Source organism: Penicillium solitum (assembly GCF_028829755.1).
Source record: "Penicillium solitum strain IBT 25940 chromosome Unknown utg000001l_segment0_segment0, whole genome shotgun sequence".
In the NCBI taxonomy this organism is placed as follows: domain Eukaryota; kingdom Fungi; phylum Ascomycota; class Eurotiomycetes; order Eurotiales; family Aspergillaceae; genus Penicillium; species Penicillium solitum.
This window is the reverse complement of record NW_027072121.1, coordinates 6,351,912-6,367,141: the sequence shown is the minus strand read 5'-3', so window position 1 is coordinate 6,367,141 and position 15,230 is coordinate 6,351,912. Positions and strand designations below refer to the sequence as shown.

Sequence of the window (15,230 nt, the reverse complement as noted above, 5' to 3'; positions counted from 1 at the left end):
TTTACCATGGGTGGCTCTACCAGCGGCATCAGATGTTTGTATTTCTTCTGCTTCTTCAGCTAGGATACAGCTTAGCCTGTTACTTTTTCTAGTCGCATTGTAATCAATCCGTTCCTGTTGTTGGGAAAAGACACAGAAAGGGGCGTATCCATAAATATATACGTGGCTCTTTTCTATATGGTCTCGAAATATAGATCGAAAAGGTTAACGATCAGGAACGAAGCAATGATATGTGCAAGCTGCCTATCACGGCGTGAACCCTGATTGAAACCTACCCAAAGTTTTTGAAGTGCTAGTGTATTAAAATTCATCAAGTCGGTAGTATTTATTGTAGTGTTAAATCTACATATGTATATTTGGGGACCTTCATAGCGAGTCACTTTCAAGCTTATTCGGCCGACATGACTCTCTCTGATCAGCACCAATGGAAACCCAAAGCGATGGCGCAATATCACCTTTACATGATAAATCGTCTATAAACTGACATCCAAACTCACTAGAGTACATCAAGTCAAGATTGGCCTAGTATGCAGATCTGTCTGCTCCCTCCAGGCAGATTGTCCGAAATACATAATCCAACATTCTAGATAATGAGAATTTGGCCCACATTCATATGTAGTGGGGCTAATTGCATGCATGTACCACACAAATCATCAACATATTCTATACAGCTGCCTCCAAGTGTAATATTACCCTAACACTATAAAATTAATAAGGTTACCTTAAAGCTACGGCACAGTACATTATTAATAGGAGTACCTGCGTTGGAAAAGACTTGACTCAAAAAGTGACGGACTAAGCCGATGGGTAACTAGCTGGTGCAACCTCGTGTATGCGAATGGACCTACGATGAGCTTAATTAACACTATTTTAATTACTTTGAGACATTTCGAGTTAACTCTAGCCAATAAATCTTCATATTTTATCAACCTACATCTCTTAGTAGGATCTTAGACGTTTGATTGATTTCGTTAAATAAAAATAGATCTGGACTTCTAGTTGCTATTAGCGAGATTCAGACTACTTTGAGGGAGAATACTTGCAGTGAGCCACCTACTCCAGATTAGGTAGAATATATATCCCCTTCGCAATCATAATATGCACAACACATTCTCCTTCGAAGAATTTGACATAGTTTGCAACATCAACATGTCTTTCTCAGAACAAGATCAATCTCCTCATTTTCACGTTGATTTTGTTAAAGTGAGAGCATCCCAGGCTGACCAGGTGGTTCAGCTTTGGAAGCCGCACAAAACAGACAGTGCTAACAGGTTTGTACCTCTAGTGGAAATAAATACCTGGGTGTATAATTATGCCTTGGATATTTATAAGAATTACTGTCGGAGGCAAGTGAAAGGATCTTAAGAGGATAGTGAGGTCCTAATAATATCTCTCAATGTTGTTTACCTGAAGAGCTGGCTGTAGTGCAGATCATGATCGACCTCCATCACGTGTGACCCCAGACCCACATCCGCGTCAAGCTCAGCGCCAAACATTCCAGGAAACTCCTGCTCAACTTGATTTGATAGCTTCTCCAGCAGTTCCAGGGAGCACAGCCCTATTAATTGTACAGTTTCAATTTAATCTTCCTGCCTTTTCTTTCTTTTCTGCATATATTTGCCGCCTTTCACTGTCACTAAACCTGCGCAAAACAACAGGACAGTCATGCCACCCAAGCGCAAGTCTGAACGCGCTGTGAGCGCAAATGAGTCTGTCGCAACGCCTTCCAAACGGCTCCGAAATACCGTAGATGCAACCCCAGCTTCTGCAGCATCGGCTTCAGTGGTAAGTGCACTATGCAGGGGCTGATCGTCGCGTCCCGTGGCTTCTCCACTTCAATTGTTGACACAGGGCTGACATCATTGGAACAGGTTGATGCTACACTTCAGACAGGTGAAAAGAGAGGCCGTGGCCGTCCACGCAAATTTCCCGCGACTTCGACTCCCAAGCCTGCTTCTGACGCGCCTAAGCGTGGCCGTGGTCGCCCACGGAAGATTGTTTCCGAGCCAGCACCTGCGGTTGTAACCCCATCAGGCCCGAAGAGAGGCCGTGGGCGTCCCCGCAAGGACTCAGGTATGGAGAATATATTGACATGTTGTGGGTGGTATATGCTGACTCTTGTGCCGTGTTACCAGGCGATGCGACACCCGTCACCCCGAAGATTAAGAAGAAGGATGGCCGTGGAAGACCCCGCAAGAACCCTCTTCCAAATGGAGAAGCCAAAACTACTGAGCCGAAGGTCACACCTGTGGTCGACATCATCCCTGAAACTGGCCGCTCTTTCTGGTTGATGAAGGCTGAGCCTGAATCTCGCCTAGAGAAGGGCAAGGACGTGAAGTTCTCTATTGATGACCTGGCTGCTGCAGATGCACCCGAGCCTTGGGATGGTATGTCCAATCTATCTTGAATACTGCGTATGGTATGCGATTGCTAACAATTGAACAGGTGTGCGCAACCATGTTGGTATGTTGCTCTGTCGAAAATCATAGAAGCTTTGACCATGAGAATTATACTCACAGTGAACTAGCCAAAAGCCTCATGCGCGATATGAAGAAGGGAGATTTCGCATTCTTCTACCACTCAAACTGCAAAGTCCCCGGAGTTGTGGGAGTGATGGAGATTGTCCAGGAGCATTCCACTGATGGTTCGTCGCTCAAAACTAAACTGTTTGATAATATTGCTAATCCACGTCTCATAACAGAGTCCGCTTTCGATCCACAGCACCCATACTACGACCCGAAGTCCAAGCGAGATGACCCAAAGTGGGTTGTCGTCCACGTTGAATATCGCCGCAAACTTGAGAAGCAAGTCACCCTCCAGGATCTGAAATCTCATGGCCAGACCGGAAAGCCGCTTGAGAACCTTCAAATGATTAAGCAATCCCGGCTCAGCGTGTCTTCTGTGACTCCGGCACAATGGAAATACATACTGGAGCTGGCAGGCGAGGAACCACAAGAGGAGTTCACCAAGAAGGAGTCCAGCGAGAAGAATGAGTCCAGTGAGAAAGAGGAGTCCAGTGAGAAAGAGGAGTCCAGTGAGAAAGAGGAGTCCAGTGAGAAAGAGGAGTCCAGTGAGAAAGAGGAGTCCAGTGAGAAAGAGGAGTCCAGTGAGAAGGACGAGTCTAGCGAGCAGGAGGAGGAATAGGCACGAGAAAGCAAGCCGCTACATGCAAGCGATGCACAGAGGATTTTATTCCATATAATTCTCTCAAGTATTTCTATCGATGGCGTTGCCGGTTGAACTTGGGTTATCTGCACAAGCGAATTGAAGCTTCTTTTACTTGACTCAATGTGTCCTCTAGAGATATGTGCAAGGTATAGACTCACCGGAAAAGTTCGATTCTCTTGGATCCATTCGCAACTGCAGCCATGTCACTGCCATATGGGCCAATCACATTGCATTTTAGCCTGGCCAGTCCACTATATCCGACATTCCACTGCCCTGATTTCGACACGACGCTACAAATGCCCTGATAAGTGGCACTCCCGGGATGGTGTCACATCTTTACCGGACTGCCCTCATACATGTGCGCCAAGTTGTCCGCCAAGTCTACCGCGTTTCCAATATATGCGACCGTTACCTGCACCGCCGGGGCGAGCTGTGTCAGGATTTGTCTAGACCTTAAGAGACACCCGTCGGATCCTGTGGGTTTGATGCATGCGATATGCAAGGAGCCACGGAACACGGCTTGAGTACCCGCAAGCTAGCGGCAGCGAAGTACATACATATTCGATGTGTTTGACGCTATGTGTGTCCCTGCAGCCCTGCAGTCCTCGATTACTTTAGGCGTTAATGCATGGCAAGAGAATGGATTTGACCTCGGAGTATTCATAAGCAGAAGTGGAGGTCCCGGGCAGGGGAATATCCAATACGCCGAATACGCCGAATCCGGACCCCGACACTGTACAGCCAACCAGAGAAGAAAAAGAATGCAAACCAAACAAACAAATTGAGAAGAAATGGATCTTGACTCGGAAGAGCAAGTCGATCCGGAGTGTGGAGCATCTTTATCGGCTTATCAGGCGGGGAGCTCGACTGACAAACCTTGGAACTTTCCAGCTGAAGGGATTCCCCTCCTATATTATTCCTCTCTCTCTCTCTCCATGTTCCGTATTCACCAGCGCTGTTTGTACAAAATTTCATCAACTCTTACTAGCTCTATTGGCCTGCGTCGCCCATTTCACAGTTCCCTCTTCGTGATGCCTGACATCTCCGTGCAATTGACTGCCCCCAATGGGCGCAGCTATACCCAGCCCATCGGTCTCTTCATCAACAATGAGTTCGTGGCCGCCAAGTCTGGAGAGAAGTTTGCCACCGTGAACCCTGCGTATGTACATCTGAACTGTCTTGTGGGACCCTCCTAATTGTCTGAGAGTTGGAGCTGACCGGATCTTCAGCAATGAAACTGAGATTACGTCAGTGTATGCTGCCGGCGAGGAGGATATTGATATCGCCGTCAAGGCCGCTCGCAAGGCTCTCAAGGACCCCTCCTGGAAGCTACTGCCGGCCACTGATCGTGGTGTCCTGATGCTCAAGTTGGCCGACTTGATTGAGCAGCACAAGGAGACTTTGGCCACCATTGAAACTTGGGATAATGGTCAGTAACGTGGGAGATGGTTGAACATCAAAGATAGAAACTAATATATCTTTTAGGCAAGCCGTATCAGGTCTCTTTGAATGATGACATCGGTGAGGTCACCAACACTCTCCGCTACTATGCTGGCTGGGCCGACAAGGTGTACGGCCAAACCATTAGCACCACCCCGGCCAAATTCGCCTACACCCTCCGCCAGCCAATTGGTGTTATTGGCCAGATTATTCCTTGGAACTTCCCCCTAGCGATGGCAGCATGGAAGCTGGGCCCTGCGCTTGCGTGCGGTAACACCATCGTCCTCAAGCCCGCCGAGCAAACCCCGCTTAGCGTTCTGTACTTGGCCGGACTTATCAAGGAGGCCGGGTTCCCCCCGGGTGTTATTAACGTTGTGAACGGCCATGGCCGTGTTGCTGGTGGTGCTTTGGTCAGCCACCCCGGCGTTGACAAGGTCGCCTTCACTGGTTCCACTCCTACCGGCCGCGAGATCATGAAGATGGCCGCAGGCACCCTGAAGAACGTTACCCTTGAGACTGGCGGCAAGTCGCCACTGGTTGTCTTCGAGGATGCCGACCTCGAGCAGGCTGCCAAGTGGGCACACATTGGTATCATGTACAACCAGGGTCAGGTCTGCACTGCGACATCCCGAATCCTTGTGCACGACTCTGTATATGAAAAGTTCGTTGAGCTCTTTAAGGAGGTCGTCCTTACCACCAGCAAGGTCGGCGACCCCTTCTCCGACGACACCTTCCAGGGCCCTCAGGTCACCAAGGCTCAGTACGAGCGCGTGCTTGAATACATTGAGGCCGGTAAGTCCGAGGGCGCGACGCTCGTTTCCGGCGGCGTGCCGCACAAGAACGTCGGTGATGGCCGTGGCTTCTTCATCGAGCCCACTATCTTCACCAATGTCAAGGACTCGATGCGCATCTACCGCGAGGAGGTGTTCGGACCCTTCGTTGCCATCGCCAGCTTCACTACTGAGGACGAGGCCGTCACCCGTGCTAACGACACCACATACGGCCTCGGCGCTGCAGTCTTCACTCGGGACATTGAGCGCGCCCACCGTGTTGCCTCCGATATTGAGGCCGGTATGGTCTGGATCAACAGCAGCAATGACAGTGACTTCCGCGTGCCGTTCGGTGGTGTCAAGCAGAGCGGTATCGGTCGCGAGCTCGGCGAAGCTGGCTTGGACGCATACTCGCAGGTCAAGGCCGTCCACGTCAACATGGGCACCAAGTTGTAAGCTGTTTACACTAATAAAAATGAATGGTCTCTTTTGTCACTAAGTTGACCTGTTATGTATAATGACCGAACCTTTCCTGCTCATATCATCTCTGCAAACATCTGCAAATATGGTGTATATATCTGCTCTTGTTCCTGTATTGCACTTGTCTGTCTATCCCGCTTCACCTATAGATCCCAGTCACCAAAGATCATCTCAATTGGACAATCTCCATCTCAAATAGCATTGCCTCCACTTCTCGGTCTCGCTCTTCAGATCCCCACATCCATGACCGCAAAAAAGGGAAAAGGGAAAAAAGGCAAGAACCTCAAAAACCCTCCAATGGGTGCACAGCGTACGGAGTAGGCAAAGTTACTTGAAATCACTTATGTAGATCAGGCCCTGCACTAGTTATGCAGTGACATGACGGCCAATGATTGTCCTGTAGGCAATGCCAAAAAAAAAGAAAAGGAAAAGGAAAATCCCAACTCTCACAGGCTCTATTCCATGTTCATCACCGTATATTCGCGTCAGACAGCTAGCCACGAACACAGTTGATGCCCAACTTTTCCTCCCCGCAGCTACGGTGACTGCAGGCCTTACCTGCATGCAAGCCTTACCTGGACCATATGGGGCAGGGTGCATTTGAGGATTGAACTGTGCCGTTAAATCCAATTGGCCACGGTAGTTATGAGGCGTACACGGCAACACATCCATGAATGTTCATAGTTTCAGGCACTTTACACTTTATTATTTCCATTACATACTAGTTTTTATAACCTTCTCTTCCTAGATCTGATTCTCGGGTTCGTATTAGAAAGGGACGAATTTCAGCACAATCCAATTGCCCACTCCATCTATTCCTTTGCATGATCCATCACCCCCTAAATCAAGGTGATACAAGTCGGCTGCAGGCACATTCTCGCAGACATGCATGATAATCAAAATTGCAACGCAGTGTGTGTGTGTGTGTGTGTTTTTTTTCCCTCTCGAACTCGGTATTGGGGCCCAATTTTCTAGTCAGGCAGGAAAGACAAAAAAAAAAAAAAAAGGTTCGGATTACTCTTCGAACTCCGGGATTGGTAGTCAAGAGTAAGTCCAGGATCCGGGTTCTGTGTCTTAGCGCCCACCAGCACACACACGCAGGAATCTCTTGCATCTGCATGCAAAATCGGTCATGTGAAAAGCCACCTGTCCCTGGTATGAAAAGTGATCTGACGGTACTTTGTGACAGGGGATATTTTTCTTTGTTTTGCTATGGAGTACTAATGTGATTGAAATTGATGTTCGAGCCTAAAAACTCTATTATATAGATTGGCGGCTAGCTGCACGAATTGATGCGGAATGGAAAGTTTACGCATAGGAAGGACTCCATCGTTCATGGGAATTTCAGAGATTGTGTGATGATTCGCATTGCAGACACGGGATTCCTGCAGGAGATTCGATAGTGGCATTGGAGAGTTTTTTTTTTTTTTTTCTTTTCATATTTCAATTGCCGAATGGACCTGGAATCCGTGTATTTCTTGTATGATTCGCACCAAAAGAAAAAAAAAAGAAAACGATATCTACAAGATTACATGCCTAGATTATATTGTAGCCAAAGGTACGGAGTACGTGCTCCGTACCCCAGCCCAAGTGCCAAAAGTGGAATAGTAAGCCCTCGTGGGGGTGGCTTGGCATATCCCACGTCTCATCTTTCATTTTCTCTGTAATTCTCTCTTCCAATACATATATCTTCAAATATATATCTGTGGACAGTATACAGAACACCAGTGACTCCGACAATATTGTCTTGACAGGTTTTCGTGATTTGAATTTGAACTTTGAACAGTAAACCGTTTTATGCCTAACCTCCCCCTCTTCTCAATTCCCAAATAGCGGTGTCCACTCTATCACCGATCGGCATGTCTGAAATTCAGAGGTGGACGGTCAATGAGGTCAGTAATCTATGCTATTCGTCAATTTCTAATTTGCTTGGTTCTTTTGTTTTCTTTTTCTCTGGTTTTCGTGTCGGTCAGACGTGACGATTATTCTCCCGAGCCTGTCACAGCACAGGAAAAAAGAAAAAAGAAAAAGAAATATACACCAATCACAGAGGGCTAACTCAATCAGCCGTACCTTGACATTCCAGGAACACTACTCGAAGGCCCCTTTTACGATGTGGCCAACAATGAGTTCCGTTTCGTGGATATCTGGGACCACAAACTATACCGTCTCGATCTGGCAAAGGGTCCTAACTCATTGAAGGTCGTTGAGACCGATGCCTCTGTTGGGTGAGTTTCCCAATTTCCCGGAAATCCTTTAAATTGCATTTTGCTGAAGAACCACGTGGACTTTTAGCGTGACCGCTAATATTGCAGAGTCCAATCAGCTAATTGTTGGGGCCAAATTCGGGTTTGCTCGGCTGGACCAGACTACCGGGAAACTCTCCTATATCCATGATACTCAGAAGTTATGGGGAGAGGATGGAGGAAAGGCAGAGAGGTAAGCATAAGCCCCGAAAAGGAAGGAGGAAAAAAAAAGACAAAAAAAAAACATTACCTATGAAACACCAACTAACATCAAACCCTCAATTTGTTACAAAATGTAGGATGCGTTTCAATGATGGCGCAATTGACAGCCACGGCCGATTCTGGGCCGGGGCAATGAACGACTCAAAGATCAAGAAACCGGAAGCAGAAGGCGTTCTATTCAGACTGGATCCAGACCAGAGTGTGCACCACATGCTGGCACCAGTGACGATCCCCAACGGGATCGGATGGAACCTAACCAACGACGTGATGTACCTGACTGATTCGCCGACAGGCAAGATCTTTGCCTTTGACTTCGATGCGTCCACCGGCGCCATCAGCAACCGCCGGGTGCACTTCGATATCGGCAATTCACTAGAGCCCGATGGCTTCGCTATTGATGTCGAGGGCTGCATCTGGAGCGCTGTCTACGGTGGCGGAAAGGTACTGCGCATTTCCCCGGCCGGGAAGATTATCGGTCAGATCGATCTCCCGACGCGCAACGTGACCTGTCCAGCTTTTATTGGCACTGAATTGTTTATCACTACTGCCAAGGATGATCGGGATGATGACCAACTCCCGCAGTCGGTTAGATATGGAGGCCGGGTTTTCAGGGTTGATGTTGGAGTCCGCGGTGTTCCTAAGAATGAGTTTCGGTTTCAGTAGGGTCTGAAGGGGATTCGTGTTATTGTGTGTATCTTCAGACATGGATAACTACATAGTATGTGGTACGAAGTACATAGTACATACATAGCACATACATACTGCCGGGACGGCGTACTATGCTTAGTTTGGTTCTTGGTCTATTCTTATTCTACGTACTTTGGCCACCTCCACTGCAACGTACATGTGCATACACCGCCGAGCAGCAGGAGGATCAATGGTGCATTAACTAGTACTTTGCATTTCCAAAAATTAGGACCAAAAGGCGGTGATGGTTAATAGTCATGCCATTCGCACAATAAAAAAAAGTACGGAATACTCCGTACCCAAAGACGCAGTCGACAAATCGGGATATGCAGCTCCAAGCTGAAGTGTGGATCGAATGATCAACAAACGGGCGAGCACGCCGGTCCGCGCTGTCATTGTCCGGAAACCTGGGTTCAGGGTAGCCTTCCACTGCAGCTCACGCAAGGGACAAAAAAGAAAAGAAAAGAAAAGTCAGGTTTATAGATCGAATCAGCTTTTTCATTTCGATCTCACATCATGTCGGCCATATACTCCATACAGGCTATTGTAAATTTAGGATTGGATTCGATTCCCCTGATTTCCGTCCGATTTCAAACTCGGCTGGGTTCTCGTCGAGGCTGGGTAATGCGTGGGCACTAACACTGCCACCTCTCTTTTTTTTTTCTTGGGCGGATCCGTCCTGCATGGCGCAGGCACGGAGTGATCGGTGGTTGTACTTTGTATATTTTCAATGTGATTTTATGGTTTTGAGCTTCTTTTCCGAGGACTATACGTGTGTGTGTTGATTGGATCGATTTGAAGATCTACTATACCTGTCAAACGGGGGAGATATCCTAGTAATCTCGATCAGACAAAGGTATTCTTTTGCTTTTTTTTTCTTTTTTTTTTTTTTCCCAAAGGAAAATGCGGTTGCAGCGGACACGAGATAATGGGCGATCCATGCGGTGAACAGGCCGAAGCAGATCATGAAAAAGGGGGGGCACAGTCTCCACTTGGAAGTTCAGAGAGAGAGAGTGAACTACAAATTGAAATTGAAAAAAAAAAGAAAAAAAGGATCCAGTGATGGATGAATCCATTCTATCGGATATCTTTTTAACTTCTCCGTTTCTGCACAATTCAAATAGTCTGATGACACGCATCCGACCCGCGGGGATAGGAAGAACTCAATGGTCTGGGAACGGTGGTTTGAGATTGTACGCCACAAGTTGACAGAGAGAACAGCCCTACTCCATCCGGAGTAAGGAGTAAGGAGGTAAGAAGAAGAGAATCGTAGAGAAACATTATGCTTCCAAATGTTTCTATATTTTTAGCCCTGTTCGATTCAACCAGTCAAATTCACTGGATCTATCAGACCGCAATTGTCTTTTCATTATGTCCAATGATTCGCTCAAAAAAGAAAACAAAAAACAAAAAACAAAAAAAAAAAGAAATAGACAATATAGCGGGTACTCTCCTGCAGCACAAAAAGACTGACAGCTCCCCTTGAAACTCTGTCGGACGCGGCCTCGGGAAATGCATGACAACACATCCAAGAAGATCTATCGTAAATTGACAAGCGCCGACTCTCCGTACTTATCCACATACGGAGTATGGAGTACCTAGATCCGAATCCGCGGAGATCATGGAACACTTCCGGTATGCCTTTTGAGGATCCCAAATCCTCGCCAAGACGAGGCGCTTCAGCTGCGCCAGAGCTCGCCTATCCCATAAAATCGCCAATTGATTTTTCCCATTTCAATCCACTTTAGTGCAGTCTCTTGGGTCTCTTGGGACTGGACACTAAACCGATCTCCGCTGCTTATTTGAGGCAGATTCTTTATCCCCGTGACCTTGAAACGGAAACAGAGCTATCCACACGGGTTTTCTCTCATGCTCACATCCTGAGAAAGGAAATTGACCGGATCCCTTTCCGCTGGATCCGATCGCGGAGCATCAAAGAGAGGTGATAGAGAACGTTGTCACCTGGTTACTGACTTTGTTTATTTACCTTTTTTATATTTTTATATAATATATTTCGAATGACATCATTTTCAGTGAAGTGGGCATCCAAGTTACACAAATGGGTGAAACGAAGGATTCTTTAAGTTGATTCTTCTCTAACGGATGTCTTCTCTTGCGTTACCCTGTTCAATTTACCCTGTTCAATGACGTCAAACAATTAGATCAAGTTTCTATATTGTATAGTTACTCCGTACTATATGAAGTGGTAACAGGTGTTAAAAGCTAAAGACCCTCCCCCCACTGACTATTTCTTAGCTAGGACACCGTCCCAATTACCCCTAACGGTCAACGGCAACGGCCCCTTGTGCCGGGACACGGGGAAGATTTGGTGATGCACAACATTTCTCAATAAGCTTTGGATTCGAACTTCCGTTCTTCCTTTCTGCCTTTTCTTTTTTTCTCTTTTGATTTGTATTTAACTACTCCGTATTTAGGTATATTCCCCTGTTTACATTAGCATCAATGTAGTTTAGTTTCTCCCCAACTCTCGGGAATTGATAGGACCTGGACGCTTACAAGGCAACCATTGAGGATTGCCTCACTTACTATACCCGAGTGGGTATAGATCCGATAGGAAATGGAGTTCGGCATTCTTTCATTTTTCACTTTTTGTCAGATTTGCTCTGAGAAAAAGGAACTTTCTGGATTCCCGTGTCTCCATACTATCGTACTATCGTCCACTAACCTTCCACGCCCCCAAAGCCCCAAACCTTCCGAGCTTGAGAGAAAAAAAAAAAACAAAAAAAAAAAACAAAACAAAACAAATAGTAGTCACCAAAAGAGCGGCAAAAAGGGCAAAAACGGAAGAAGAAAATAAATAAATAAATATGCCTCCCCCCCCCAAAAAAGAAATGGCAGTCTCCACCTGTCCCTGTCCATGTCCATGGTGACGGCGCACACTTGCAGCTCCCGATGATTCGTGCTGTGCATGACGATCGCTTTCCCCGGGTACTTTTAGGTACTTTTATCGGCTATAGGACTTTAGGACTCTATAGGGATTTGGTGCCTATTTGTCTATAATAGGGGGGAGGGTGATATTAGTGTACATATTGGACATGTTGGATATATTGAATCTATTCTTTCTTTTACTTCTATTTCTGTTTTTTCTTTTTTCCTTTTTTTTTTTTTCTCTTTTCTATTTTAACGATTCTAATTAAATATCCAAATAAAAACTAAAACTAAAACAGTAATAACCGAAATATAAAATGTCAAATGTCAAATGTCAAAAAAAAAAAAGTAATAATAAAAGAAGAAATAATAATAATAATAAAAAAAAAAAAAAAAAAAGAAGCCCAATACTCCGGGGGTTAGACTTAGAAACTAGGGTGTCTCCATAGGAGATGCCCAACTATCCGCCAGACTGGGTCGGACAGAGAGACAACTAAGTTGTGTCTTGGAGCCATCCAGACCAGGTGATGGATCATTCTCTCACCGCTGCTAAATTTCAACGGTTCGCTCTCTTCTTAAGCTTGCCCCATTTTCCAATTTCTGTTTCTTGACTTTCGTCACTTTGCTCTTTTCACTCTTAGCTCTGTTTTTTTTTAAGGGCCTCGGATCTTTTCCGTATCTTTCCTAGCTTTCCTTAGCTTTTCTAGCTTCCTTAGCTTCCTTATATTGATTATCTTCTCCTCGATCCTCAATTGAGAGAATCGAGTTTCTTGTTCTATACATCCCTTATCCTGATTTATTCTATTCATCGTGGCGGCCTTAGGGATCAGTGTGTTGAACGCACCATATTCGGGCTCACATTCACCCAATCTGTCACTTTACTCAGATAGGTATCCATCGCCTTCACCTTCCCTCTCTCACACTCGAGAACCCAGCGTCGAGGAGAGAGGGGGGTTTCGGTCATGCCATAACTCCCGCTCCGTCGTGGGAGATTTGGTTTCTATGTCGCAGGATTCTCGACGTGCAGGTTCATTGTCCAGAGATGTGGCTCAAGCAGATGACCGGTCGAGTGACAATGACCGTGCCTTTGCAAGCAACCGAAATCCTGCCCGCCGACCACCTCAACGACCTCGACCCCAGTCATGGCATCCATATGGACCTGTGGAGCCACCGCTGGAATCCATGTCATCCCGACCCATTGGTGTTCATGCCATCTTGAATCACCCACAGGCAACGGCGGACCTGACTGCACTCGGTCGTGAACCACTGAGTCTACCGGGTCCATCTTCCTCACCTCGTCCCCAAGGGACCTCACCTACAATCCGCTCAGGATATGCATCGGCGTCGCAGCCATTATCTCCTAGGTCTCATTCACGCCCTTTGATGAATCCAGCATCGCCTTCAGCACGGTTTGTGGGCGGGAGCGGCAGGGCTTCGGGTCAGTCAAGTGTCGCACAGTCACCACTAGTTCCTCACGAACCGTTGATGGGCCCACGTCTGCCCGTCACTAGCTCGCCTCTGCCTGTAGAGACGGGTCTACGCCCAATAGCACCTCTCGCTGTCACTCAGCCTCCTACGCTGACTTCGCTGCATTCTACAACCAGTCTGCACTCTCGGCGAACTAGTGCCGGCCCGGGGCCTCTCACCAACCCGAACTCCCAAGAAACGAGCCCTAGCACGCCCCATTCAACTTTCAGTCCTTTTCACCATGCATCTCCAGCAGTGGCCAGTGTATCACTCGCACAAAGCAACGCATCATATCCCACTGCGCCTCCGTATATGACAATGGACCCTCTGACCCGACCCATCCCCGCAACAAAAGGCCCCAGACGCCAACCCGAAGCCCCCGCACGAGCCGGAACACCACAGGGCAGCCCCCTCCCAGTGGGAATGATACCATGCGTACTAGACATGCGATCCGGCTCCTCCAGCCAAGCCGAAAAGCGCAAAGCAAACAGCGACGCCTCACGACGGTTCCGCAATCGCAAACGCAATGAGATGCAACTCGAGCAGCGGCTCACCGCACAGCAGGACGAGATCCAGCGCAACGTAGAAACTGTCCGTCGTCAGAGCGAGGAGCTCCGTTCCCTCGTTCAGCAACGAGACCACTACCGCTCCGAGCGAGACTTCTACCGCGACCACCTCGGCCGCACAATGTCCCTGAGCGCCTTACCCCCAAGACCCTCTTCTCCACGCTCCGCCCAACCCACCCTCCTACCTGCATCAGAACCGGGCACCACGACGTCTTGGTCGGGCGCCGATGCTGCCCGATCAGCTTCAGGCACACAGCCCACTTCGGCGGGTCCCGCTCCCCAGGGAAGAATGATTGACTCCGTCCAGTCCCAACCTGCTTGGCCTGCAAGCCCGCCGTATTCTTCAACGCCCATTGCACCCGCCGGACGGGCGGTTGCTGGTACGCCTTCTGGGTCGCCGTCGGCAGCTGGGGGTCCGCTGCCTCCTCTTCAAGGATCGTGGTCACGTCCTTGACATGAGTTTGCCGGCAAAATGAAAGAAAACTTATTATTTCGTTCTCTCTTGTTCTTTCCTCCCTTTCCCTTACACTCTTAATCCCTCTCTTATCTCTCTTGTGTGCTACCGCTACCAGGAGAGACAAACAAGCGGTCACTGGCATGGCCGCTCGCAGGTGGTCTATACTCCTTTAGTGAGATGGTCTACTCAAAAAGTGCCTCTTCCTTTAGGCTGGGTGTGTATAACTATCTGCATTTCCTGTCATCAAAAGACTCGTCGGGTCCCGCAAAAGTAAAATCTATACTTTTCTTCTCGCTGTCATTATATTACCCCTGTCTTACTTCGTTACATACTGTCTTTCTTGATTTTTCTCGCTCTTTTTGTGTATGGATTGCAAAGCGGTGATACCTCCATTGGCGATGTATTGAATCATCATTTTTTGTTTTAAATTGGAAGATATATCTTGAAAACTGGACATTTAAAGCCATTCAAAGCTATCCAAAGCCCTATGAAAGTTTTCTGCACCTAATTCTCGCCATTGCTGCCTAAACAACTAAATATATACCACAGCTGTCTAGACATGTATTTAAAGACAATACTCGGGTCCAAGGTCTCGGAAAGCTTAGCCTGCAATGTAACTTTGAGACATACAATGCTTGAAGTGATTGGTCAATCCGGGATGGGACCGAGATTGTGATGCAGGCTCAGGTGGCACAGTGTGGCTCATATGACATCATAAACATACATACAACATAATACCTGTGTGTGTTCTAAGATTCCTCAATTCATATGCCTGATTTTGGGTGACATTTGACGGTATGGACCACTATCTAGTACGGATAACATGTCCGCATGTGTT

The 15,230-nt window shown here is 47.3% G+C and overlaps 4 protein-coding genes across 4 annotated transcripts; all 4 read left to right on the top strand.

Annotated features, from left to right (window-relative positions):
* Window positions 1–1,665: 1,665 nt before the first annotated feature.
* Window positions 1,666–3,144, top strand: N7455_002423 (EVE domain-containing protein; the record flags this gene model as incomplete). The annotated part of the gene is made up of 6 exons (XM_040953327.2): window positions 1,666–1,785; window positions 1,872–2,073; window positions 2,136–2,387; window positions 2,446–2,463; window positions 2,528–2,644; window positions 2,702–3,144. 6 exons carry the CDS (start codon window positions 1,666–1,668, stop codon window positions 3,142–3,144), a joined length of 1,152 nt encoding a protein of 383 aa, XP_040816131.2.
* A 1,055-nt stretch (window positions 3,145–4,199) lies between these two features.
* N7455_002422 (aldehyde dehydrogenase family protein) lies at window positions 4,200–5,834 on the top strand (the record flags this gene model as incomplete). The annotated part of the gene is made up of 3 exons (XM_040953206.2): window positions 4,200–4,327; window positions 4,398–4,597; window positions 4,654–5,834. 3 exons carry the CDS (start codon window positions 4,200–4,202, stop codon window positions 5,832–5,834), a joined length of 1,509 nt encoding a protein of 502 aa, XP_040816164.2.
* A 1,883-nt stretch (window positions 5,835–7,717) lies between these two features.
* N7455_002421 (SMP-30/gluconolactonase/LRE family protein) lies at window positions 7,718–8,989 on the top strand (the record flags this gene model as incomplete). The annotated part of the gene is made up of 4 exons (XM_040953359.2): window positions 7,718–7,750; window positions 7,926–8,086; window positions 8,154–8,297; window positions 8,404–8,989. 4 exons carry the CDS (start codon window positions 7,718–7,720, stop codon window positions 8,987–8,989), a joined length of 924 nt encoding a protein of 307 aa, XP_040816208.1.
* Window positions 8,990–12,904: 3,915 nt separating this feature from the next.
* On the top strand, window positions 12,905–14,389 carry N7455_002420 (uncharacterized protein; the record flags this gene model as incomplete). Its single annotated transcript, XM_040953219.2, has 1 exon — window positions 12,905–14,389. The coding sequence occupies one exon, from the start codon at window positions 12,905–12,907 to the stop codon at window positions 14,387–14,389; it is 1,485 nt and encodes a 494-aa protein (XP_040816194.2).
* Between the last annotated feature and the right edge of the window lie 841 nt (window positions 14,390–15,230).